Consider the following 26,324-nt stretch of genomic DNA (forward strand, 5'->3'; position numbering starts at 1 on the left):
AGCAGATCATTAATTATTAAGCAAGTGAGACGTTTTGTATGGGGGGAAACTAGCGAGTGTCAAATTTAGTCAAGATAAAAATGAATTTATATTTTGATACGTGAGGCTCATTTGATCTAATATAAGTTTCTTAATGTTGTTTTGAGTTTACTGATATAAGTGTGATGCACGTGACCCCGCAACATTGAGAAAAACACTTTATATTGGGGTTGTCCCTGTTGAAATTCGAGACTGCCTATGCATATTCATGAGTATAGCATAGCATCTCACTCTTCATTGAGTACAGGTGGTTGACGTCAACACACATAGAATATTCAAAAATGTATTCAAATAGATGAGTAGGCAGGAGCTTGACAGCCCGCCGTTACGCTCTGTGGACAACGAATCCCATTGTTAGGGCGGAGACATAGATATCTCGTCATTATATCTGGTCCAGGACTTTCATGGTAATTGCTCTCAGGGGAGAACGACTGCCCCCTCTCATTGATGAAGCCCCGGAAGATCAAGGCTGACCGCGATACTCCAGGCACTGTTAGCAGAAAACAGGATCCCCATTATAGAGAATGGAAAAATGGCAATCTTTGTGGTCAGTCTTCGCATAAATAAATACAAAGTTGAAGAAAATCATGGTAACAATAATTACTTCTAATACACAAGATGTATGTCCTTAAACCGATTATATTAAAATCGCACCCAGAAGAATAGATATGCATAATGTAGTTGCAAATTGCAGTTTGCAGTACCCAATTCAGCCTTCAATTTGAGTTACTGAATGAGAGGGGGCAGCACTGAGCTTGCCTGCAACGTCACTTCCTAGAATATCTTAAACTGAGCATTTTATGTCTCCATGAAACGCTATCTTAACTGACTTCATTTGGCTTCAATGCGCTTTTCAATCTTCACATAGGAATGAATGGTTTCACGTGATCAATGGCTTTGTCCATTCATATACAGTCATTGCTCTGAGCAGAGGAACACAACCCACAATATAGCAATCTGGTCTCTGACAGAACAGTCGATGAGGTGGCATGTAACCATTGGTTGATGCATGTAACATCTAAGGAGGGGAACACGACCAAAGACTCTACACAGAGAGCATGAAACAAACTGTATTCTAAGGACAGGAGGTTGAATATTAAGGTTGTCTTCCCTGTACAGTCTATAAATCGCATCAACTTTGAAACATGAGCACTTTGCTGTGATTGTAACATCTCCCCTTTTACACTAATGATATTTATGTATCCCTATATCTAGGCCAATAAACATATTGAATAGGTACAGTAAAATATGATTCCATAAACAGACCCATGTTCACAAAAAAAAACACAAAAATAATTTTAGATCAATTTTATTCTGTAATTTGCATGTATTATTTTGCTGATACAGAGGCAAATATTGGTCCCTATTCCATATCTTTTCATAAGGGCAGGTGTGCACGGTCTGAAACCTGTTGACATTATCCTCTCTTGCATGGAATTCATAGTAGCCTAGCCAGCATTATAAAATGTTACAAATATCTCAAGTTATGCAGCTGAGATTACAGGACTTTCTAATATGACCTAATTCCTAATATAGGAATATGTTAAAAATACGGCTGCCATTATGGGACACAAGTGACAGTGGTCGTAACATTTTAGACCATGCTATTCAAAGAATTTAGATACTTCATAGGTACAAGTCTAAATCTTTTCTCAAATACCTTCCGAGACCTTTTCAAATACCTTCTTGTGTATACAGTAAATCTTTAAACACATTTGAATGATATATAATACTGCAGTTTTAATGCAGTTAATAGTTTTAGTGTTAGTCTTGCAATACAAACATTTTATGAGGTGTTTGAAGATTTGTCACAGCAGTTTCCCTTGCAACATATTGAAGCATGAAGTCAATGCATAGTCAGTTTTTTAAATGAAATAACTGTTTTTGACTAACACCGTGAAGATTAATCAGACAGTAGAATTACAATGTACTTATCTTTGGAGTGGTAGTGTTGATTATTTTAAAATAATATCAATATTATATATGCATTGATTCATGTCATATAAAATACCATTGCTTCTTAAGGACACTTTCATTTCTCCTTCATTTAAGTTATAACTTCAAGGTAGATGGACAGATTGCACATAACTAGCTAGCTAACAGTTTATAAACACTTGTTAATACTGAAGATGGAGGTTGGGGGTGGAAGGTACTGGCACTGGATAGATCAAATCCAAATTGGTGTCTCACTAAGCATGGACAAAATGTTTGCTGATCATTTTAAATGCAAGCTCAAAAATATGATCACTGCTCAATGGAATAGGTCTCATCTGTATAAGACAGATACGTCCAATACAATGCATAACCATAATCTTCCAGCAACACCCTGTCCCAGTTCCTACAAATGCCCTTGTGTGCAGACTGACCTTCCTACCAAGCACTGAACCACCTGATCCTACTGAACTTCAATTTAACTGCAGAAAAGAGAATTTAGGAATTTGAGATCTAGTCACACAACTGTACATAGTAAACAGAATTTCAAGGACTAGGGCTACTAAGTTTCACTGGTAATGTGGAGCGCTGGTCTAAGGTAAGTCTCTAGTCCTAGCACTCCTCTTGATCAAAACCAATCACACCACATGGTATGTTATGAGCATCCAACTGCCTTTAGATAGGTAGATCAAATATGGTAGCCACATATTGATAACACTTTTGCAGGGAACCTAGACATCAATGCCAAATCAGGAGAACAGAACCAGCTGGATTTGAGCTATCTGCAGTTCCACCCCCTGCCCTATCCGAGAATGTCGCATGTTTGAGGACAGTAGGACCGATTGTAAGTAGCGTTAGTTTGTCCAGGAGTGAGCAGCAGCACCCTCGGTCCCTTTCAGGCACTCTGCTCTCTCGCCGCTCTCTCAATGGCAGATAGCCAGCAGGAGACGTTTGAAGTCTCCACCACACTCAGATTTGATGGCATCCTTCAGGGACATGTCATACTTCTCCAGGTACATGTCTTTAATGGTCTCCAGGTCGTACTGTTGAACAGAATACACATACCTCTTTAGCTGACATTTGTCTGCTTTTAGATTCCAAGTCAAGTAGTCTAAAAGGGGCATTTTCTTATATGATTACACAATTCCCTGAGCCATGTAAACTCAGCAAAAAAATAAACGTCCCTTTTTCAGGACGCTGTCTTTCAAAGATAATTCCTAAAAATCTAAATAACTTCACAGATCTTCATTTTAAAGAGAGTTTAAACACTTACCCATGCTTGTTCAATGAAAAACAATTAATGAACATGCATCTGTGGAACGGTCATTAAGACACTAACAGCTTACAGACGGTAGGCAATTAAGGTCACAGTTATGAAAACTTAGGACACTAAAGAAGTCTTTCTACGGACTCTGAAAAACACAAAAAAAAAGATGCCCAGGGTCCCTGCTCATCTGGGTGAATGTGCCTTAGGCATGCTGCAAGGAGGCATGAGGACTGCAGATGTGGCCATGGCAATACATTGAAATGTCCGTACTGTGAGATGCCTAAGACAGCGCTACAGGGAGACAGGACGGACAGCTGATCGTCCTCGCAGTGGCAGACCATGTGTAACAACACCTGCACAGGATCAGTACATTCGAACATCACACCTGCGGGACAGGTACAGGATGGTAACAACAACTACCTGAGTTACACCAGGAACGCACAATCCCTCCATCAGTGCTCAGACTGTCCGCAATAGGCTGAGAGAGGCTGGACTGAGGGCTTGTATGCCTGTTGTAAGGCAGGTCCTCACCAGACAACACCGGCATCAACGTCGCCTATGGGCACAAACCCACCGTCGTCGGACCGGACAGGCCTGGAAAAAAGTGCTCTTCTCTAACGAGTCACGGTTGTGTCTCACCTAGTGTGATGGTCGGATTTGCGTTTATCGTCAAAGGAATGAGCGTTACACAGAGGCCTATACTCTGGAGCGGGATCGATTTGGAGGTGGAGGGTCCGTCATGGTCTGGGGTGGTGTGTCACAACATCATCGGACTGAGCTTGTTGTCATTGCAGGCAACCTCAATGCTGTGCGTTACAGGGAAGACATCCTCCTTCCGATTGTGGTACCCTTCCTGCAGGCTAATCCTGACATGACCCTCCAGCATGACAAAGCCACCAGCCATACTGCTCGTGCTGTGCGTGATTTCCTGCAAGACAGGAATGTCAGTGTTCTGCCATGGCCAGCGAAGAGCCCGGATCTCAATCCCACTGAGCATGTCTGGGAAGTGTTGGATCGGAGGGTGAGGGCTAGGGCCATTCCCCCCAGAAATGTCTGGGAACTTGCATGTGCCTTAGTGGAAGAGTGGGGTAACATCTCACAGCAAGAACTGGCAAATCTGGTGCAGTCCATGAGGAGGAGATGCACTGCTGTACTTAATGCAGCTGGTGGCCACACCAAATACTGACTGTTACTTTTGATTTTGACCCCCCCCCCCTCTGTTCAGGGACCCATTTCTGTTAGTCACATGTCTGTGGAACTTGTTCAGTTTGTGTCTCAGAATCTTGTTATGTTCATACAAATATTTACATATGTTAGTTTGCAGAAAATAAACGCAGTTGACAGTGAGAGGACGTTTCTTTTTTTGCTGAGTTTATAATGCCTTCAAGTGTTGCCATGGTAGTCCACAAAGTTAGTATAGCCTTGCTTGATAGCATAGCCTCCCCCGGTTTTATAAATGTGCTATGGAGAAATGATCACATGTCCATAACAGAAACTATTCAAAAATCCCTTAAATGCATGCAATCACAATGTAGTCAGTGGTCACAAATGATTTGGTGTCTGATAGACCCAAGAACCATGCTAAGCTTCTGTCAGAGAGTTTGGATCCATAGGTTACCGTACCTCAGAGCGGCATACAAGGATGCGGATGAGGGTGTCCTCATCAGTGCCTGCTCCTTTCATGGCTTCATTCAGTCGCCGGGCGAAATACAGCTGAGGGTTTTTAGCAACCCTCACTGAAAATAGAAAATCAGAAAGGCATTCAAATATACTGTCAGTTACTTCTAATTCGTTACTGGTTTATAGGCCTGTATTGTAAAACACCATTTGACATTTTGAACAAACGCAGGCTAGCTAAAGGAAATTCTGAATAGCCACCCACACAACCAACTAAATACTGAGTAATACCCACTTTACTCAAGTCACATGCATCCCTTCGGTGTCTCTGGCCTCAGATCTCTGCACCCACACACAAACACACATACGCCAACTTGTATACATACCAAGTGTGATGTAACAGTCCTTCAGTGTCCCAGAGACCTCATTATCAATGGCATCCAGAATTTCAGTTCCAGAGAGCTGGGGAAAGCAGGGAGGGAATGAATATAAGCATAAACACTGGTACAGAGGATAGCTACAGCAAAAGGAGCCCGATGTGCTTCCAATTAAATAGACTTACCACAGGTTCTAAATAAAATACATTGAAGTATAACCATTTATTATTATTTATATCTATAAATATTCAAGGCACTCGTTTCAGCTTGTGTGAACAGACATAGGCTGCTAATAGCAGACCCACCTGCTCATACACCTTGAAGGTGGCCTGTAGCTGAAGGTAGTTTCGGTTGGCCAGGACGAAGCTGAAAGTGGATTCATCCGTCCCAAAACATCCCTCACCAGCCTAAATAGTAAATATGATTTAAATGAAACAGGTAAATCCACTTCTTGATATTGTGGTTTCTTGAATGCACTTCTCCATGCCATACCTCAAACAGGGCGGTGGCATCTGCTTCAGCCAGACCCTCATCCACATCGTAAGTCTCATCTCTGGTGCCCTAGAACAGAAAGCTTTCACTGACTTCTGTGGTGAGATGAAATGTAGCCTTTCTGTCTGGCTCAGGATATTGTATCTGGCCTCCATTTTACTAATGAAAGGACATTGGAAAAGCAGGCAGACAGCCAATGTGTGTGTGTGTGTGTGTGTGTGTGTGTGTGTGTGTGTGTGTGTGTGTGTGTGTGTGTGTGTGAGAGAAAGAGCGAGAGAGAGACCGAGGGAGAGAGACTTAGGGTTAAGAGAGAGGTCAGGCAGAGGGAGCTCGATTTCAGTCCAAAGAAATCTAATTGTGTTACATGGCAAGAATCCAAGAGTGAAACCATGGGGCCACTTACCTGTAAAAGAGCAGTGAGCAGGTTTCTCACATCTCCACTAGTGTCCCCTTCGACATCTGATTCCAGGTCCCGTTCATGCACTAGAGAAGTCACAGACAGACAGACAGACAGAGATAATATGAGATTAAGGGCAGAGGAATGGGAGTTCCCTTGTTATTTATATAACTGCTGATGTCATTCTATTTGAGCCATTGTGGAAAGCGGGTGTCATTCTGTTAAGATTCTTCCCAACCTGTTGTGGTTTTCTGTACTGCTGATTAACTTCTGATTCAGGATTGTGGTAAAAAAAAACATATCTTGTTATTATGGGTGTTATAAAAAAAAAGTAAGGTGTGTTTTCTTATTTATTTATATATATTTTTAAATCACAACCCTAACAAAAGTGAATCAGCAGCACAGAAAACAACAGGATGGATGATTCAGTTAGAATGTATCCAAACCCAAAAACCTGGCTAGATGGCAGAGTTTGCGAATGCTGTTTATGGACTACGGCTCAGCCTCCAACACCATAGTGCCCTCAAAGCTCATCACTAAGCTAGGTACCCTGGGACTGAAACCCTCCCTATGCAACTAGGTTCTGGACTTTCTGACGGGCCGACCCAAAGTGGTTAAGGTAAGCAACAACACCTCTGCCACGCTGATCCTCAACACGGGGATCCCACACGGGTTCGTGCTCAGCCCACTCCTGTACTCCCATGAATGTGTGGCTACGCACGTCTCAAACTCAATCATCAAGATTTGCTGACAACACAACAGTGGTAGGCCTGATTACCAACAATGAAGAGACAGCCTACAGGGAGGAGGGGAGAGTCCTAACCGGAGTGGTGCCAGGAGAATGACCTCTCCCTCATCGTCAACAAAAACGAAGGAGCTGATCGTGGACTACTGGAGACAAAAGTGAGAGCACGCCCCCATCTACGTAGACGTGGCCACAGTAGAGGTTCAAAAGCTTCAAGTTCCTCGGTGTGCACGCCACTGGCAACCTAAAAGGGTCCATTCACACGGACAGCTTGGCCTCACAAACGTCTACAGACGCAGCATTGAGAGCACCCTGTCAGGCTGTATCACCGCCTAGTACAGCAGGTACCGCCTGCTTTAGAACTTTAGTCACTGTTCTAGATTTTGATCATGTGACCTGTATGCTACAAAGCCTTATGGTCTCTCAAGTTATGCCAACTATTAACTGGAGCCCAATGAGTGTCCTCCTGCGTTCACAACCCTGGTAAGTATTCTGTTAGAAATAATTATGTAAAAAGACAACTTGATTGAGTGAGGGGTAGCATTGGTACTGGCTGGATGTGGCTGTTTCACCATTAATAAGGATGCCAGCTTTAAGGTGCAGCGTGAGGATGAAATTGATACTTACCCTGAAAGTAGCATTCTTTGAACATGTGAATATCCTGTTGGGAAAGAGCGAAAAATAAATCTTAAGCAGACCGTTATGTTTTTAAATCTTGAACAGCATTTTCTATTTCCCATGACTTATAGGATTCTATTCAGAATGAAACAGAAAACATACAGCGTTTGTGGCAGTGCACAGAATCTCCACCAGAGTATCCTCATCAGTGCCTGCTCCCTTCATGGCCCTTCTGAGCTCCTTCACTGCATAGACGACTGGAGGGTCCAGCATGGCCAGGACGGCATTCTCAAAGTTCCCCCCCAGCTCACTCTTCAGCACATCCACCAACTCCTTCTCCAGAGAAAGAGAGAAAGAGAGAGAGATGGGTGTGGGGGCGGTCTCTGATCATTCTTTCATACAGAATCTTTCCAGATCCTTGATATCCTTCATCTGTGTTTATGGACTGCCCTCTTCAATTCAAACCACACGTTTTCAGTGGGGTTCAAGTCCAAGAACAAGGCAAAATGTTGATTTTGTGGTCAATTAACAATTTCTTTGTGGATTTTGATGTGTGGTTGGGGTGGTTGTCTTGCTGGAAGATCCACTTGCAGCAAAGTTTCAGCCTCCTGGTAGAGGCGACCAGGTTTTGGGCTAAAATGTCCTTGTACTTCAAAATGTGGAAGCAAAGTAGCCTCATAACATCAGAGATCCACCACCATATTTTACAGTAGGTAGGAGGCTCTTTTCTGCACATGCATCGCTTTTTCGACACCAAACCCACGACTGGTATGTGTGACCAAAGACCTCTATTTTCATGTCATCTGACCATAGCACCGCCTGGAGTTTGTCAACGGCATTGGCACTTGGATTGGAACCGGTGCAATGGTCAGATTCTTCTACTTTTAATAAAAATGTGTTTGATACTCACATCGTCATATTTATCAAAATAGGCTTGTTTAATTTCCATCCGCTGGGCTGCACAGCGGTTAGCCAGTATGTCAATGATGGCTTGTTCATCAGTGCCTGCACAACAGGACACAATCAATAAATAAACTGGTGCCACACTGTACCTTTAAAAAGCATTTGCACAGATATGTTACTTATAAGTAAACACACATTGTTTGGAACGGTCTGTCAATCTCTCACTCACGGAGTAGAAGCATCCCTGGAATGCAATAATTATAAATTAACTAAAAAGATCGCAACTTACCCAAGCCTTTACAGGCTTTGCGTATGGCCTTTATATCAGCCATAACATCAAACTCCTCATATGGCACGATAGTGGGCTGAAATTAACCAATTGTTTTTGTTATGACATAAACAAGACAATAAAATGCTAATATCAACACAACCACCACTATTGTATCTCAATGTTGTGTTGTTGTTGTTTTTTAAACACACACTTAGTAGGCCTAATCTATTGTAATTTCTGCTTTCCCTTAGCTTAGTTCTTCATAGGAGCCATCATGTCTGCCACCCCTCAAATCAACAAAAGATTGGACATCTGAAAAGCTTTATGAAAGTTTTGAATCAATTGTTCACATATGTAATAAAACTGCCGTAAACCTATTAGAATGTAACATGACATGGGAGGGGGAGAACGCAATGGCAAGAAATGCACTGGCTCAGGAATTTGGCCGCTGCCGTGTTTTAACCAAACAAAGTAGGAGGGCGTAGCGCCCCATAGGCGAAATTGAGAGGACAATGGAAACACACTCACCGCCCTAATCCCACCCATAGCCTTCCACTCGGATTCACTCATTGTTTAGGTCAACATTAATCTAACGGGATTGTGACGAATTCCGCAGTGGCGATTTCCTCTGCGTTTCCCCTGCCTCACTGTCACATGAGTCGCATGTGTGACATTTCAAGGGCTATGTGGATTTTTTTACATTTTAAAATCAACCTCAGAAAGTGATCCATAACCCCGCATTCAATTGTGGTAGTGTGTAAATCTCCCGTGGCCACATTCTGCAAGCAGTTGACCAAATTACGCGAGATTTGTATTTGAGATTAGTGTGGAATGTCATTTGGATAATCGTTTTGATGATGTCCACATCCCTTACAATTAAACATTTACACAACAATTGTAAAAATGTATTCAACTTATTTTATAGGCCTATACTTTTCAATAGATATGCCTTATTTTACTACGTTTTTTCTCCACATCTTCGAGATGTTTTTTCTGACCATAGAGTAGGGCCTAAATTTTAACATTTCATTCGCATTTTTAGCCGCAATTTCAGCATGCGCATAGGCCTACGTTTGGTGCGTAAAAAAAATAAGCATGGTACTCACTTGACAGTTGCCCATTTTCGAAAGGTTTGTCTCGCTGTTGTGAGTCTTGGGCTGCTGACGATAGTCGGATTCTTTACCGTAGTTGTGGAAGGACTGGCGAGTAAAACGAATGTGCAACGTCATCGCGCAGAAATATAACGGAATTGAAAGCACCTCCTTCAGTTAACTATTTACTTACGTCGGAGATAGCGACTCGAAAGGCGAACATCTAAGATCGTCATCCTTAAATTTGAAATGTTATGAACACAAAACTACATTTACGATTACTATGGGGATATTATTAAACAGATTATTATTCTCCAAACTATGTTATACTCAAAGATGATTCCAAAAGACTACATTGATACATATGCTACTCAGAATAATAAAGATATGAACTTTGTGCTCAAATTGTCTATACTAGTAAATATGGATTTATCAATAATTACTAAAAATATACCCAAGTAAATCAAGTAGCCTAAGAGCTATGAACGCAAATCGAATTGGCGCTAGACCTGCTAAAACATTCCAAAGAAAATGCCGATTGAATCAAATTCAACCAGCTGACATTATTGATGTCTGTGCGTGCCCACTGTCCACCCACATTACCGAATAGAACAGTAAAATCAGGATTTATGTCCAGGGTATCACAGTGACAACTAGACACCTTTTCACAGCCACCTCTCCTGTTGATGAGGCAGGCTGCTGTTCATTGAAATTACAAACCTGGTAGCTTACAGTTTAATCACAGCTTCTTCCCTGCACTTTAGAATTGTCTCTATGTTAATTAGCCACCCACTGAAGGAAAATAATCCTGTCCCCACTGAAATTATACCCAGTTGGCCTAAAAAACCTTGGGACAATTAAATATCCCAATGCCACAGAACAGTGCAATTAGAGAGTGACTCATCCTCTTGGATTTTAATGTGCAAGCCAACCTGACAGCACCAACAGGAACAACCTATTCAATGTTATCAACTTTACCTTAATTATTTACCCTTACAGGAAGTTTGCAGATGACAATAAGGCATTAGAACATACATTGAATATGTATTAGATAATGGTCAATCAGCTATAATTTATACAGATAAAATACCTATAGTTGCATATTATGTCAACATTGTAGTTGTTTCTACTTAACCCCGCCTGCTAACTTTAAAAGCTGTGTCTCCCGTGTGCTAGCGTAGTAACGACTACGCCGCGGCTTCCCTGCTCCCATCTATTGCTGTTCACTGTACCATATGATCACTTAGCTACATAGCTGATGCCTGCTGGACTGTTCGTTTATCACAGTACTCCATTTGGTTTATTTCTTTATCTGTCGGCCCTAGCCCCGAACTCAGGCCCTGTGTGTAGCCCATTCATCACCATTTTACCTGTTGTTGTCTTAGTTGATTAGCTGTTGTTGTCTTACCCGTTGTCTTAGCTAGCTCTCCCAATTAACACCTGTGATTGCTTTATGCCTAGCTTTGTGTCTCTCTCAAATGTCAATATCCCTTGTATACTGTTGTTTAAGATAGTTATCATTGTTTTAGTTTACAGTGGAGCCCCTAGTCCCACTCAACAACTTTGTCCCACTCCCCACACATGCGGGGACCTCACCCAGTATAACCAGCACATCCAGAGATGCAACCTCTCTTATCATCACTCAGCGCCTGGGCTTACCTCCACTGTACCCACACCCCTGTCTGCAGATTCTGCCCTGAATCTATTCTACCACGCCCAGAAATCTGCTCCTTTTACTCTCTGTTCCCAATGCACTAGACAACAAGTTTTGATAGCCTTTAGCCGTACCCTCATCTTACTCCTCCTCTGTTCCTTGGGTGATGTGGAGGTTAACCCAGGCCCTGCGTGTTCCCAGGCATTCTCATTTGTTGACTTCTGTAATCGAAAAAGCCTTGGTTTCATGCATTTTAACATCAGAAGCCTCCTCCCTAAATTTGTTTTACTCACTGCTTTAGCACACTCCGCCAACCCTGATGTCCATGCCGTGTCTGAATCCTGGTTCAGGAAGGCCACCAAAAATTCTGAGATTTCCATACCCAACTACAACATTTTCTGTCAAGATAGAACTGCCAAAGGGTGAGGAGTTGCAATATACTGCAGAGACAGCTTGCAAAGTTCTGGCATACTTTCCAGGTCTATGCCCAAACAGTTCGAGCTTCTAATTTTAAAAATGAATCTATCCAGAATAAGTCTCTCACCATTGCCGCCTGTTATAGACCCCCCTCAGCTCCCAGCTGTGTCCTGGACACCATATGTGAATTGATTGCCCCTCATTTATCTTCAGAGTTCGTTCTGTTGGTGACCTAAACTGGGATATGCTTAACACCCCGGCAGTCCTACAAGCTAAGCTAGATGCCCTCAATCTCACACACCCGCGATATGCAACTGTTCAGGGAAGTCAGGAACCAATACACACAGTCAGTCAGGAAAGCAAAGGTTAGCTTTTTCAAACATAAATTTGCATCCTGTAGCTCTAACTCCAAAAAGTTTTGGGACACTGTAAAGTCCATGGAGAACAAGAGCACCTCCCCCCAGCTGCCCACTACTCTGAGGCTAGGTAACACGGTCACTACCGATAAATCCATGATAATCGAAAATGTCAATAAGCATTTCTCTACGGCTGGCCATGCTTTCCTCAGATAGCCCGGTTAGCCAATGTGCGGGAGCACTGGTTGGTCGGGCCAATTTAGGTAGTTTGTACATGAATGTATAGTTAAAGTGACTAAGCATATAAGATAAACAGAGAGTAGCAGCAGCGTAAAAGATGGGTTGGGGGGAGGGGGGCACACAATGCAAATAGTCTGGGTAACCATTGGTTACCTGTTCAGGAGTCTTATGGCTTGGGGGTAAAAACAGCTGAGAAGCCTTTTTGTCCTAGACGTGGCACTCCAGTACCGCTTGCCATGCTGTAGTAAAGAGAACAGTCTATGACTGGGGTGGATGGGGTCTTTGACAATTTGTAGGGCCTTCCTCTGACACCGCCTGGTGTAGAAGTCCTGGATGGCAGGCAGCTTCGCCGCAGTGATGTACTGGGCCGTACGCACTACCCTCTGAAGTGCCTTGCGGTTGGAGAACGAGCAATTGCCGTACCAGGCAGTGATGCAACCGGTCAGGATGCTCTCGATGTTGCAGCTGTAGAACCCTTTGAGGAACTCAGGACCCATGCCAAATCTTTTTAGTTTCCTGAGGGGGAATAGGCTTTGTCGTGCCCTCTTCATGACTGTCTTGGTGTGTTTGGACTAATCTAGTTTGTTGTTGATGTGGACACCAAGGAATTTGAAGCTCTCAACCTGCTCCACTACAGCCCCGTCGATGAGAATGGGGACGTGCTCGGTGCTCCTTTTCCTGTAGTCCACAATCATCTCCTTAGTCTTGGTTACATTGAGGGATAGGTTGTTATTCTGGCACCATCCGGCCAGGTCTCTGACCTCCTCCCTATAGGCTGTCGGTGTCGGTGATCAGGCCTACCACTGTTGTGTCGTCAGCAAACTTAATGATGGTGTTGGAGTCGTGCTGGGCCATGCAGTCGTAGGTGAACAGGGAGTACAGGAGGGGACTGAGCACGCACCCCTGGGGAGCTCCAGTGTTGAGGATCAGCGTGGCAGATGTGTTGCTACCTACCCTCACCACCTGGAGGCGGCCTGTCAGGAAGTCCAGGATCCAGTTGCAGAGGGAGGTGTTTAGTCCCAGGATCCTTAGCTTGGTGATGAGCTTTGAGGGTACTATTTTTTTTAAATACATTTTACCTTTTAACTAGGCAAGTCAGTTAAGAACAAATTCTTATTTTCAATGACGGCCTAGGAACAGTGGGTCAACTGCCTGTTCAGGGGCAGAACGACAGATTTGTATGCAGAACGACTATGCTGTTGAACGCTGAGCTGAAGTCAATGAACAGCATTCTCACATAGGTGTTCATTTTGTCCAGGTGGGAAAGGGCAGTGTGGAGTGCAATAGAGATTGCATCATCTGTGGATCTGTTTGGGTGGTATGCAAATTGGAGTGGGTCTAGGATTTCTGGGATAATTGTGTTGATGTGAGCCATTACCAGCCTTTCAAAGCACTTCATGGCTACGGACGTGAGTGCTACAGGTCTGTAGTCATTTAGGCAGGTTGCCTTCATGTTCTTGGGCACAGGGACTATGGTGGTCTGCTTGAAGCATGTTGGTGTTACAGACTCAATCAGGGACATGTTGAAAATGTCAGTGAAGACACCCGCCAGTTGGTCAGCACATGCCCGGAGCACACGTCCTGGTAATCCGTCTGGCCCCGCAGCCTTGTGTATGTTGACCTGTTTAAAGGTCTTACACACGTCGGCTACGGAGAGCGTGATCACACAGTCGTCCGGAACAGCTGATGCTCTCATGCATGCCTCAGTGTTGCTTGCCTCGAACTACTTCGCAGACAGAGTTCAGTGTGTCAAATCGGAGGTTCTGTTGTCCGGACCTCTTGCAGTCTCTATGGGGATACCACAGGGTTCAATTCTCGGGCCGACTCTTTTCTCTGTATATATCAATGAGGTCGCTCTTGCTGCAGGTGATTCCCTGATCCACCTCTACGCAGACGACACCATTCTGCATACATCTGGCCCTTCTTTGGACACTGTGTTAACTAACCTCCAAACGAGCTTCAATGCCATACAACACTCCTATCGTGGCCTCCAACTGCTCTTAAATGCTAGTAAAACCAAATGCATGCTTTTCAACCGTTCGCTGCCCAGCACCCGCCCGCCCGACTAGCATCACTACCCTGGACGGTTCTGGCCTAGAATATGTGGACAACTACAAATACCTAGGTGTCTGGCTAGACTGTAAACTCTCCTTCCAGACTCATATTAAACATCTCCAATCCAAAATCAAATCTAGATTTGGCTTTCTATTTCGCAACAAAGCCTCCTTCACTCACGACGCCAAAGTCACCCTAGTAAAACGGACTATCATACCGATCCTCCACTTCGACGATGTCATCTACAAAATAGCTTCCAATACTCTACTCAGCAAACTGGATGCAGTCTATCATAGTGCCATCCGTTTTGTTACCAAAGCACCTTATACCACCCACCACTGCGACCTGTATGCTCTAGTCGGCTGGCTCTCGCTACCGGGACCCACTGGCTCCAGGTCATCTATAAGTCTATGCTAGGTAAAGCTCCGCCTTATCTCAGCTCACTGGTCACGATAACAACACCCACCCGTAGCACGCGCTCCAGCAGGTATATCTCACTGGTAATCCCCAAAGCCAACACCTCCTTTGGCCGCCATTCCTTCCAGTTCTCTGCTGCCAGTGACTGGAACGAATTGCAAAAATCCCTGAAGCTGGAGATTTATATTTCCCTCACTAACTTTAAACATCAGCTATCTGAGCAGCTAACCGATCGCTGCAGCTGTACATAGTCCATCTGTAAATAGCCCACCCAATCTACGTACTAGAGGTCGACCGATTAATTGGAATGGACGATTAATTAGGGCCGATTTCAAGTTTTCATAACAATCGGAAATTGATATTTTTGGGCGCCGATTATTATTATCATTTATTTGTTTATACCTTTATTTAACTAGGCAAGTCAGTTAGAACACATTCTTATTTTCAATGATGGCCTAGTGTAACAGTATAACTTTAGTCCGTCCTCACGCCCATACCCGGGCTCAAACCAGGGACCCTCTGCACACATCAACAACTGACACCCACGAAGCATCGTTACTCATCGCTCCACAAAAGCTGGGGAACCACTACTTCAAGGTCTGGTGGCACAGCTGGCGCTGCAATACAGCGCCCTTAACCACTGCGCCACCCGGGAGGCCCGGTATTGGCTTTTTTGGTCCTCCAATAATCGCTATCGGCGTTGAAAAATCTCTACTACGTACCTCATCTCCATATTGTTGTTATTTACTTTTTTGCTCTTTTGCACACCAGTATCTCTACTTGCACATCATCATCTGCTTATTTATCACTCCAGTGTTAATCTGCTAAAATGTAATTATTTCACTACTATGGCCTATTTATTGCCCACCTCACGCCATTTGCACACACTGTATGTAGACTTTCTTTTTTTCTATTGTGTTATTGACATGTACGCTTGTTTATTCCATGTGTAACTCTGTGTTGTTGTTTGTGTCGCACTGCTTTGCTTTATCTTGGCCAGGTCGCAGTTGTAAATGACAACTTGTTCTCAACTAGCTTACCTGGTTAAATAAAGGTGAAATAAATATATATATATTTTTTAAATGTATAATCATGAAAACTGTAATAATGCAATTTAGAAAATAATATTTCATGATCAACTGTGTGAAAATCTAAAAAGATGCCAAGAGCATATTCATTGTTGTTAAAGGCTGTAAAGATTTTATCCACGAAAACCATATTGGTGCGAGTATAGAATACAATGTTGATTTACATGTTTCCATATTGTCTTATACACCAATTTTTGTAGGATTTTAGAAAAACATGGCAGTACAGATATTGGTCGATCATTTGTAAAATATATTGGATCCCCAGATTAATAGAGGGGGATAACTTTGTCAATTTTCAAATCTTTAGGAACAAGACCAGTTTGCATAGATTTGATGAAGATATACAGTACCAGTCAAAAGTTTGGAAACACATTACTTGTGTATGGGTTTTTCTTAATTTGTACTATTTTCTACATTGCAGAATAATACTGAATACATCAAAACTATGAAATAACACATACGGAAACAAAAAAGTGTTAAACAAATCCAAATATATTTTATATTTCATACACCTGAAGGTGTGTTTTGGGTCATTGTCCAGTTGAAAAACAAATGATGGTCCCACTAAGCACAAGCGGGATGGGATGGCTTATCGCTGCAGAATACTGTGATAGCCACGCTGGTTAAGTGTGCCTTGAATTCTAAATGAATCACATACAGTGTCACCAGCAAAGAACCCCCACACCATCACACCTCCTCCTCCATGCTTCACGGTGGGAACCAGCCGTGTTGTTGTTGTTTTGCTTTGCTTTATCTTGGCCAGGTTGCAGTTGTAAATGAGAACTTGTTCTCAACTAGTTTACCTGGCTAAATAAAGGTGAAATAAAAAATAAATAAAAAACATTGTATATACAAATGTTAGTGGCCACCTGAAGAGAAGCTTACTGTATCAGTGCTTGTTTGTGCATCGCTCCTCATGTTGAAAAGCTTTTTGTAAACACTATAGTTACACTACCCATTGTTTCTTTGTGAATCATTCAACCCAAATATCAGGTCAGTATCAGAGGATAGATTTCCACATCACTTCACCTACAAAGCATTGACATTAAGACTTTCTCAATTCTTTCCACCCACTCTCTTTATCTGACAGGAGGGTTTTATTTCACTACAACTCTGGCTTCAATATATATACAAAATTACTCATAAAACAGTTAAAAATATGATGAAAAAAAAAGAAATTATTTTTTAACTGTAGGCTTTCGCGACCAGCTTTTTTTGTGTACAATCTTATATTTAGTGAGCCACTGTTTCTATTCATTATCTCACCATGCTATTGATCTGTCAATTACCACTGTAGCATGTATGTGTGTTTATATATACATATATATAACTGTTTATGTGCATCCCTACCATCACAACTGATTTGAACACCATCAGAATGTGTGGATCCAGAATTGTTTTGAGTGTGGTTATGCACATATGGGAGTTTGAAACAGTAAATTAATCAATGGATATAAGTGCCAGTGAGTTCTGAAATCCAGCTAATTGATGACTTATCTATCACCTATGGGACAAAAGTCAGCAGAGCGCAGAGTTTGGTCTACTACTGCGTTAGTTTAATGGGTTTATCAGTTGTCTGAGCTGAGCATCAATCGTCTGGGCTGGGGGGGACCATAAAATGGCCATCATTTGACATGCAGATGAAAAGGGATCCCGCTGAAGCCTTTACAGCGGAGCTGAGGAGAGAACAAAGACAGCATTCAGAGGTCCATCTATCAACAGGGTTTAATGGGCACTATGAATCAGCATCCAGACTATGTTATGACCTCAAACAACGTGCTATTCAAAGTGCTCTGAACAAATTAAGGGAATCGTTCACAAACATTGGCACATTCTAAGATCTGTATCTGTAATCTGTATCTGTATCTGTAATGTGTTTTTCGGACCCTCCCTTGGTTGTATTCTCAGAGATCAATTGGTAAACACTGATTTAACACCCAAAAATGCACAACGTCTATTTGCACCTCCACCCGATGGAAACTACAAGTGTAATGGCTCTTACAAATGCAGATCCTTTAAACACCCTCAAACAGTGAAACAGATCCCAATCAAAGGTGTTATCACATACTGAACTCCACTAAGGCATTTCTTTATCTTGTAACTTGTCCTTGTGGTAAAAAATGATGTGGGTAAAACGAAGCGCGAATTATAAGTAAGAATCTCAAAAGCACCATTAGGTGCAAAAACTCTACATACCCAGTTGCGGCCCACTTTTTGGAAGCAAACCTCTATTTTGTCCCTTTGTTATATCGGCATCGAGCAAGTCCCCTTCCCTAGGAGAGGGGGTGACCTTGAAAATGTATTGTTAAAACGAGAGGCTGCCTGGATCTTTAATTGAAAGACCCTTGCTCCCGTCGGTCTCAACGTAGACTTTGATCTGAAGCCATTCTTGTGATTTTGCTATTCATTGTAAATGTTTGTAGGCTTATGTAGCCAAATTGTATCTATGATCATATGTTATCCGTTCATGCTTTTTAAAATGTTCTATTTATATCTGTAAATTAACCAATAAAATCAAGCCACACCCAGCCATGATTACAGACACCTGTGTGTCCCTTGAAACTATATAAACTAGTGACCCGCAGTGCTTGTCATTATACCCTGATGACGACAGCTTGTCTGTCGAAACGTTGGTTATTAAATTATTGCATCTGAGCTCCTAGAGTATTGCGGTACTCCTGTTCCTTTTCAAATGACCTCAAACATGAAAAAAAATAAAAAATAAAACTGATTCTAGATCAGTGCTCCAATTCAGACATCTTGTGAATATGGGCCCTGTTAACAAAGGTTTACCTGCTTCTATGTAGTGAATGGTAGTGGGTTAGACCGGGGAACAAAGTAACACGGGCAAAGTAACTAAATAACTCAAATTAGAACCAACTTAGACAGCTGTTATTCAATGTGCTAATGTTTGGTTAGTGTAGCTACAGTACCTGCCTTGGAAATGTTGCTTAAATCCTAACCCTGATCCTAACCCATATTATTTTCATACTAAGCAAAAGCCTAAAACTTTTACTTTGTCCCCTTGTTCCCTGGATACCTGTTCCTGGGGTATCATTTCTGTGGAACTGAACTTGTTCCTTCTCACAGAGTCCAGGTGGTAGTTTGGGGCTCCGCTCCCTGGCATCCCCCAGGTGAAGAACTGCATTGTTTCATTGTGCTGCCAATGACAAGGCGATTGAAGTGCAATCTGTCAATGTCAGTCCTTCCAATTGAGTCAATCACTATCAGTGACCATTGTTGTGTATAATTATTCCAAACAATCATGAAGATAATGGTTTAGGATCCATTGGACTACTTTGAGGTAGGGTATAATGAGGATCATGTGACTGAAAAAGGTGACAAGTTCCTGTCCGATCTCTATATAGAAGGTATGGGTAACAGAATAATTATGCTTGAGATGACTCACAGTTTGTTCGGCGGTGGTAATCCTTCTCCTCTCCCTCGCTTTTTGTTGTCTCTTCTCCTCCACCTGCTGACACAGGTCTTTGTAGTAGTGCCTCTTTCTTTCCTATAAGTTACAGCATATTGGTCATGGAGTCTGGTTCAACATTTTTTTTTTAAACGGCAAAATTAGCATGATCTGCTCTTTTAACACGGACAAAAGCTTATTTTGGGGGGCACAACAGTTTATAAAGTGATTGCCTCTCTGATGATGTCAGAATGCTTCCTAGTTACAACTGGTGGGATCCTGGTGTCAGGTCCTGGCTGAGAGGAGGTTGATGGTTTACCCTAGATTAAAGATGTCAATATATTTTGTTATGGCAGAGCCTATGCTCGACATATGAATAAGCTGAGCATGTTGGATGATTTGAGTCAAATGTAGAGCAACACTGGCCTCCTGTGTTTCATTGAAGCTAGTACATGTACCACTACTGGCTCATTATCAATGATGTCAGTAAAAAAAAGCCAACGGCTATATAAATGTTGCTTAGTTTATTCAGGACTATAAAACGTTAATGACATTCTTACTATATCAATACCAACATAATATCAATAAAGGGTTCTGATACCTTTGTGAGTCTGGGTGAATAAGCAAATGAATCCGTGTTGTTGCTTCCATCACTGTTGGTTAGACTTGCATTGCCTTTCAGCATTAGTAAAGGCCTACCGACTAAAGTGGGAACAAGAACACAAAAGTTACAGTTTACAATTGGGTATGTCCAGTGTCTTTCTTTGTACATTAAAACGGAGGGAATTAGTATAGGATCTTACCATGATCTTTTCTGATCACCGTCATCTGATCAATTGATTGTTCCCTTCTCTGAAAAATAAGGTAAATACAGGTTACCACTGTACCATTGTGTGTGTGTGTGTATGTGTGTGTGTGTGTGTGTGTGAGAACATCATCTCAGTTACAGTATATTACTCACCTGGCTGTACCTAGATGTGGATACATTGAAGCCCTTCCGTACTGGAAGGGCTGGTCTAACACATTGGTTTAGATTGGAACCACACCTTGAAACACCTGAAATGTGGCATCATTTGATTAATTTAATCTCTAGTACAAAGCATGTGAAATAAAAAAATATCATACTGCTATACTTATATACAAATATATTTTCTGGTATTAATCCTGAACGCCTGTGACCGATTGTGACTGAATAGGACCCCAGGCCTTTCCAATAGATGCTATCCTATCTGTCTCTTTGTTGTAGCGTTCAATACATTTTATTTCCAAATCCCACTATCAGGCTGACTCACCAGGCTTTTTGTCTTTCATGTCCGTGACTGTGTAGTCAAACACATGCTTGGTTTTCCTGTACAGTATGTCCCCCAGGCTTTCCGTAGGGGAGAACAGCGAGAAAGGAGGTCCTGATCTTCTGCAGAGCCTTCGCACTGCAAAACACAGGAAGTGACAGAGGCTCATGACACAAACCAGGTGGCTTCACAGAGGAAACCTCCATTAAGACACTCCATCATCATGATAGTACCAAAACACAGACATCACGGGATGACTCAATGGGAGGCAGATATTTCATAAACATGATCTATGATTATTTGTAATTATACTGATTAAACGACACCAGCCGGGGGACGATCCATCTTCAACCTCCCTTAGTGTCATTTATCATTATCAATGTTTGAGACTCAGATCTCTTGAAACTAAGTTATGTCATCAATGTGATTTATGATAACGCATACCTCCATTTGTAACAGTAATGTTTAAATGACTTGTAATAATAATAATAATAATGACTGAATGATCTCACTTCTGTCCCTGAGGAATGCAGCCTCATATCCCTCACTGAAAGGCTTTAGTGGTGACTGAAAGCAGATAGCGTAAACACAGTGAACCACAGCGGCCCCAACAGCAAGGGCTTTCAGTAGGTTTTGAGAAATCTCAACTGCAGTACTTGGCTAGAGCCTATCTACAAGAACATGAAACAGAAAGTATGGCATAACCTTAGGTAACGAGCAAGTTTTTTTTAAACGTAGTATAACATACAACGTTCATGCTGAAATTTCAGAGAAAATACAAGGGAAAAGAGTGTATAATGACGTACGGGTGGGAATTATGGGCACTTGTCCTTGATTCAGACAGTACGTTGCAGAGGAGCCTGGAGGGAGGAGCTACACGAGGACGGCTCATTGAAATGGCTGCAATGGAGAAAAAACGGAACGTATCAAACACATTAAACATATGTAAGTCACATGTTTGTCTCTGTTCCATTCACTCCATTCCAGTCATTACAATAAGCCAGTCCTCCTATAGCTCCTACCACCAGCCTCCTCTGGTACGCTGTGACTCACCAGTATCTTGGCCTGATCTTTCATCCTTGTCTGTATTTCTGGTACACTCATCCCTTATAAAATAAAATGTCATGCTTTTTCAAATGCCAACATTTACAGTATACTGTATGAGAGCAGTTTTAATTGTAAACGTTATAGGCCAAGTACTGCAGACTAACATTCTGAGGACATAAGCTAGTTCTTTCTTTGACTGAAAACAAAACAAGCGTCAGTCTGCTTAAGTAGTTCTTAGTTGGCATGAGAGATTATAGGTAGTTGTTGATTTAACAGAACATCATGATTATGTCTACAGTGTACACTGTACCTGTATCACTTTGGAGCTGAATATATTCTTTTGGAGACTCACATTTCTGAAATTCAAATCAATTCTATTTATGTATATGTTTGAATTGTTTAATTAATTCTATATTTCTGTGTCTGCGTCATGGGAGGTCCTTGTTCTTGTTTACCGTTCTTGAGGTCTCCTTTTTATGAACTGGTAACTCTGGGAGTTTTGCCTCCATGACTGACATCCATTCTAAACACAGAAGCAAATAGACTGTAATTGAGAGAAGTGTCAATAACTGATACATTATTTCCACTGCCTATTATCTGTTATGCTAGTTGTATTGTTGAGTGAAATAATTAGTACCTTCTGTGACTTCTGGTTTTGTTGTATGTTCAGCGATTCCCTCTGTATCATCATAGTCATCACCATCATTATAATCCAAGGTCACAGTCCTGAAAGAAGTCTCTTGATTCGTAAAGCCGCGTTCAAAACAACTGGGACCTCGGAATTCTCCAAATTCCAACGTCATATGACATCGTTTCTCCCGAGTTCCCAGTTGTCTTGAATGCACCAGTACATGGCCTATGCTGGCCAATCACTGTAAATACTAACATGAGAAAGGGATAGCTGCAGCCCGATAAGGCGGCCAGAGACTGGGTGTGTCGAAAGAAAGTAGGCGTATCGAAAGAGCACATGTATTGGTCTGACTTTCTGTCAGCGAGTGCAGATTTGTGGAAACATGACTGTGTATGACTGCGCATCGAAATTAATTTGAGGACGTTTGGGAAACTCAGAATGGTGGTGTCGTGAAATAACTCAGGCAGTGGAAAAGCATTGCATGTAAATGCACGTATCTTAACATGCTTTCATGTTGTGAACATTTTACATGTATCCCATTTCATTGCAATTGTATAGGCTAGTATACGCAATGCCATTATTAAACTTGTCGATGCCTCATTTCTAAACACAAGGGCAGACATGAGTTGATGACCAATTTCCGAAGTGAGCTTCCCGGGAAAATTGGCTACACTGACACCCGTCTGATACTACGCGCACGTTACACAATCAAAACATTACAATTAGGTGAACCTGAAGGCAGGTGTTCATGTTTCGTCACGATTGCTTTAATGCAAGTTAGAGGTGTGAATGTGAAAAGTATTAAGAGTGAACAATACTGTTCATGGCACTTTGTACAACGGTAACAATTTGCCATGTTTGCTTTCATAAAAGTTTGAGTTGTATGTGATTTAAAATGCTTAAGCATCCTCCATGCACTTCCAGAAAGCGACTGAACAAAATAGGCTACTCTAAAACCCTGTTCAATTTTTCTTTCCCCATTTCTTTCGACACGCCTACTACTCCGGGACGCTGCTATCTATACTTAACTAGCATGCCAATAAACGGGAAGTACTCACCTACGCAGCACAGATTCACTCCCTTTGCAGTGTCCAGGAGTGTGGCTGCGCCTCATACTGGCTCCACGTGTTGACACACTCACCCTCCCTTGGTCTGTCTCATCAGTGAGACAGAAGAACTCCTTCGCGACACTTTTCATCTCCACACTTCGCCTGCCCTTCATCCAGTGCACAGACAACATTTTAATGGTCAAACAGCACAAAAAACAACAAGAGGGCACAAATGTCATGCAAGTCATCATGTGCATTCACAGATGAATCAGTTGCCATAGAGAATCTAACCAAAATGCACTCACATGTAGGCTGTAGGATCAGGCTATGAGTCACAAACGAAATTGCAAAATCAAGTCGGTTTCTAAACAAGGAAATGGTTATGGGTGTGGCTAGGGAATGACCAGGGTGGACCCCACAGCCTATACACATCCCAACCATGGAACCTTGTGGTTTACAACATTAACATTATACGTTTATTGTCAACCAAATTCAAGTCATAGATTTGACTATCGAAAAAACTCTTCATTTCCTGAAATGAATTCTGTCGGTCTATTATTTCTTACAGAACTTTATTTTGTCTTTATGTAGGGTGATCACTGATTTAACATGGGCAATGGCATAAACATCACTCCATGTGGTTTCCTACAGTATGAATGAGGGAAGCATAGCGAGGACATTGCCTGCCATACAGTACGCAATCCCCATGCATGTGGAATAAATACACACCACAGTTGATGGACACTGCATTTCCTGAGTAGGATTGAACTGGTCACCTTCCGGAGTCTCCATACCTTCCCTTGATGGTAGATCTGATGTAGGCCAACTTTTGAAACAAACCAAGTCATGAGAAGTAATTCAGTAGCATACAGCATTAACCAAGGTGATATATAATTGATTTATGAGAATAAATCAAAATTCAGGCAGACTGCTTAACTATAGCGGTCATAATAAACATATTTGAGAGCTTCTTCATTAGATAAAACAACTAAAATAAAGTAACTTAAATTCATACAGTCAATACTTACAAGAACTGATCTTATATAACACTCGCACATAAAATAATAATTTTGGACCGCAGACGACTCAGACGATAGAAACTGATCAGAAATGGGAATTTGGGAGAAAGCGACAACGATGGTGTCGCGAATGGCGCTAAATTGATATAGAACATTGCGATCTACTTTATCATTACGTCATAAATGTCGAATGCCATGACAACGCGCGTCTCTGATTTCTTCATCAAGTAGGCCTAAACTGCGCACTGCTTTCATTCATGTTTTCCTCGTTTCTGTGACAGTAGCCTACTGGTTGTATCCACGAGGGGGCAGTGAACAACCACTGATTTCCCTAAGGTTGAGGACCCGTTCTAGCAAAGTTGATGTGGGAAAATGTAATAGTATACTAAACAACGCGCTTGAAGCGAGGATGCAAGTGTAATAGATTAGAAAATAGCCAACTGTGGCTTAAAGGCTACAGACATTCACATCCTTTACTGCAGCACGAAACAGATAGCCTATTGGTATTGATTGCAAAGGGTCATAAGCTCCACACGATTCAAGTCCAAACTACTAACAATAAAGGCTTACGTCAAATAATCATCACTTTATAACCCTAATAGAAGCCATTTCAATCTAATAGCAATAAATAGGCAACTGACTGTAAGCCAAATGCCCCCCTCTCTCTCACACACTCTCTCACACACTCTCTCACTCACACACACGCACACACTCGCATGCACGCACGCACACACGCAGGCACACACGCAGGCACACACACACGCACGCATGCACGCACACACGCACACACACACACACACACACACACACACACACACACACACACACACACACACACACACACACACACACACACACACACACACACACACACACACACTATAGACTTACCCTACACAATATTATAAAACTGGTGCGGGTGGAGAAGGTGTGGGTGTGCTTCCAACGAGCAGACAGTATTTTCTGGCAGGCGCACACAGATATTTCTCACAGAAATGGTCTTCTCTCCACACAAGACAAGAGGCTGCTGAAAGGAGCTTTTAATTGGGGGAAGGTGCCACAGGGGCATGCAGTTAATCATAGCAAAGTGAAGGAGAAAGACAAGACAGAAGAAAGATGATTTGGGAAATAGTCACCATTCAATGAGGAGTGTGGAGACTTTTGAGGTTGGCCTAAGGAAATCATGACCCAGCATGTTCTGTTCATGTTCTAATTGGAGTCTATAGACTACTATGTGTTCAGTTAATTTACTTGTGTATGTCAATCTAACCTTTAAGCTTCCTCAATTCCTGAATCAATGCTATATGTGTTCATTTGCTTATTTGAACACGACAATCCCTCAATGACCTCCCAAACAGTATAGATAAAAAACAATAGTCTTACATTTTTATTGGTCAGACACTGACCCCCCCATATAAATCTATTGCATGTTTAAAACAGATTTTGATAATGACAGTAAGTTAGTCTATAATCATATTTAATCTAGACAATAGCTCACATATTATATTCATTGTTATTGAAACTGCTAAATTAATTTGGTAGATTGCACCTGTTGCCTCTTGAATACAGAGATAGACTTGGTACTTTTTTGTGGAAATTACATTCAGCAAAAGTCCTCCATTATCACCAGAGAATGGACATAAATAAAGATGATGTCTGATTGTACAGTGCCTTGCGAAAGTATTCGGCCCCCTTGAACTTTGCGACCTTTTGCCACATTTCAGGCTTCAAACATAAAGATATAAAACTGTATTTTTTTGTGAAGAATTAACAACAAGTGGGACACAATCATGAAGTGGAACGACATTTATTGGATATTTCAAACTTTTTTAACAAATCAAAAACTGAAAAATTGGGCGTGCAAAATTATTCAGCCCCTTTACTTTCAGTGCAGCAAACTC

General features: G+C 42.0%; 2 protein-coding genes across 2 annotated transcripts; both read right to left on the reverse strand.

The window, feature by feature from the left end:
• Positions 1–1,332: 1,332 nt before the first annotated feature.
• On the reverse strand, positions 1,333–9,903 carry LOC139367112 (annexin A13-like). The gene is made up of 11 exons (XM_071105163.1): positions 9,765–9,903; positions 8,677–8,752; positions 8,395–8,489; positions 7,647–7,817; positions 7,494–7,527; positions 6,128–6,207; positions 5,725–5,793; positions 5,538–5,639; positions 5,242–5,317; positions 4,862–4,974; positions 1,333–3,014 (listed from the first exon to the last, which is right to left on the reverse strand). Exons 1-11 carry the CDS (start codon positions 9,885–9,887, stop codon positions 2,895–2,897), a joined length of 1,059 nt encoding a protein of 352 aa, XP_070961264.1. The 5' UTR covers positions 9,888–9,903; the 3' UTR covers positions 1,333–2,894.
• A 7,288-nt stretch (positions 9,904–17,191) lies between these two features.
• Positions 17,192–23,595, reverse strand: LOC139366829 (uncharacterized). The gene is made up of 9 exons (XM_071104524.1): positions 23,414–23,595; positions 21,525–21,577; positions 20,681–20,815; positions 20,350–20,444; positions 20,192–20,240; positions 19,990–20,090; positions 19,386–19,487; positions 19,017–19,136; positions 17,192–17,652 (listed from the first exon to the last, which is right to left on the reverse strand). The coding sequence occupies exons 1-9, from the start codon at positions 23,593–23,595 to the stop codon at positions 17,602–17,604; spliced, it is 888 nt and encodes a 295-aa protein (XP_070960625.1). The 3' UTR covers positions 17,192–17,601.
• Between the last annotated feature and the right edge of the window lie 2,729 nt (positions 23,596–26,324).

The sequence above is a fragment of the Oncorhynchus clarkii genome, chromosome 15 (genome assembly GCF_045791955.1).
Source record: "Oncorhynchus clarkii lewisi isolate Uvic-CL-2024 chromosome 15, UVic_Ocla_1.0, whole genome shotgun sequence".
NCBI classification, from domain to species: Eukaryota; Metazoa; Chordata; class Actinopteri; order Salmoniformes; family Salmonidae; genus Oncorhynchus; species Oncorhynchus clarkii.

Excerpts from the sequence above, each read along its gene's own strand:
- LOC139367112 (XM_071105163.1), bottom strand. The coding sequence starts at position 9,887 with ATGACGTTGCACATTCGTTTTACTCGCCAGTCCTTCCACAACTACGGT. Across the intron at positions 5,640-5,724 it reads ATGCCACCGCCCTGTTTGAG|GCTGGTGAGGGATGTTTTGG; the intron begins GTATGGCATGGA and ends TTTACTATTTAG. Across the intron at positions 4,975-5,241 it reads GGACTGTTACATCACACTTG|TGAGGGTTGCTAAAAACCCT; the intron begins GTATGTATACAA and ends TTCTATTTTCAG.
- LOC139366829 (XM_071104524.1), bottom strand. The coding sequence starts at position 23,595 with ATGTTGTCTGTGCACTGGATGAAGGGCAGGCGAAGTGTGGAGATGAAA. Across the intron at positions 21,578-23,413 it reads AGTGAATCTGTGCTGCGTAG|CCATTTCAATGAGCCGTCCT; the intron begins GTGAGTACTTCC and ends TCTCCATTGCAG. Across the intron at positions 19,137-19,385 it reads TTACCACCGCCGAACAAACT|CACAATGAAACAATGCAGTT; the intron begins GTGAGTCATCTC and ends TGTCATTGGCAG.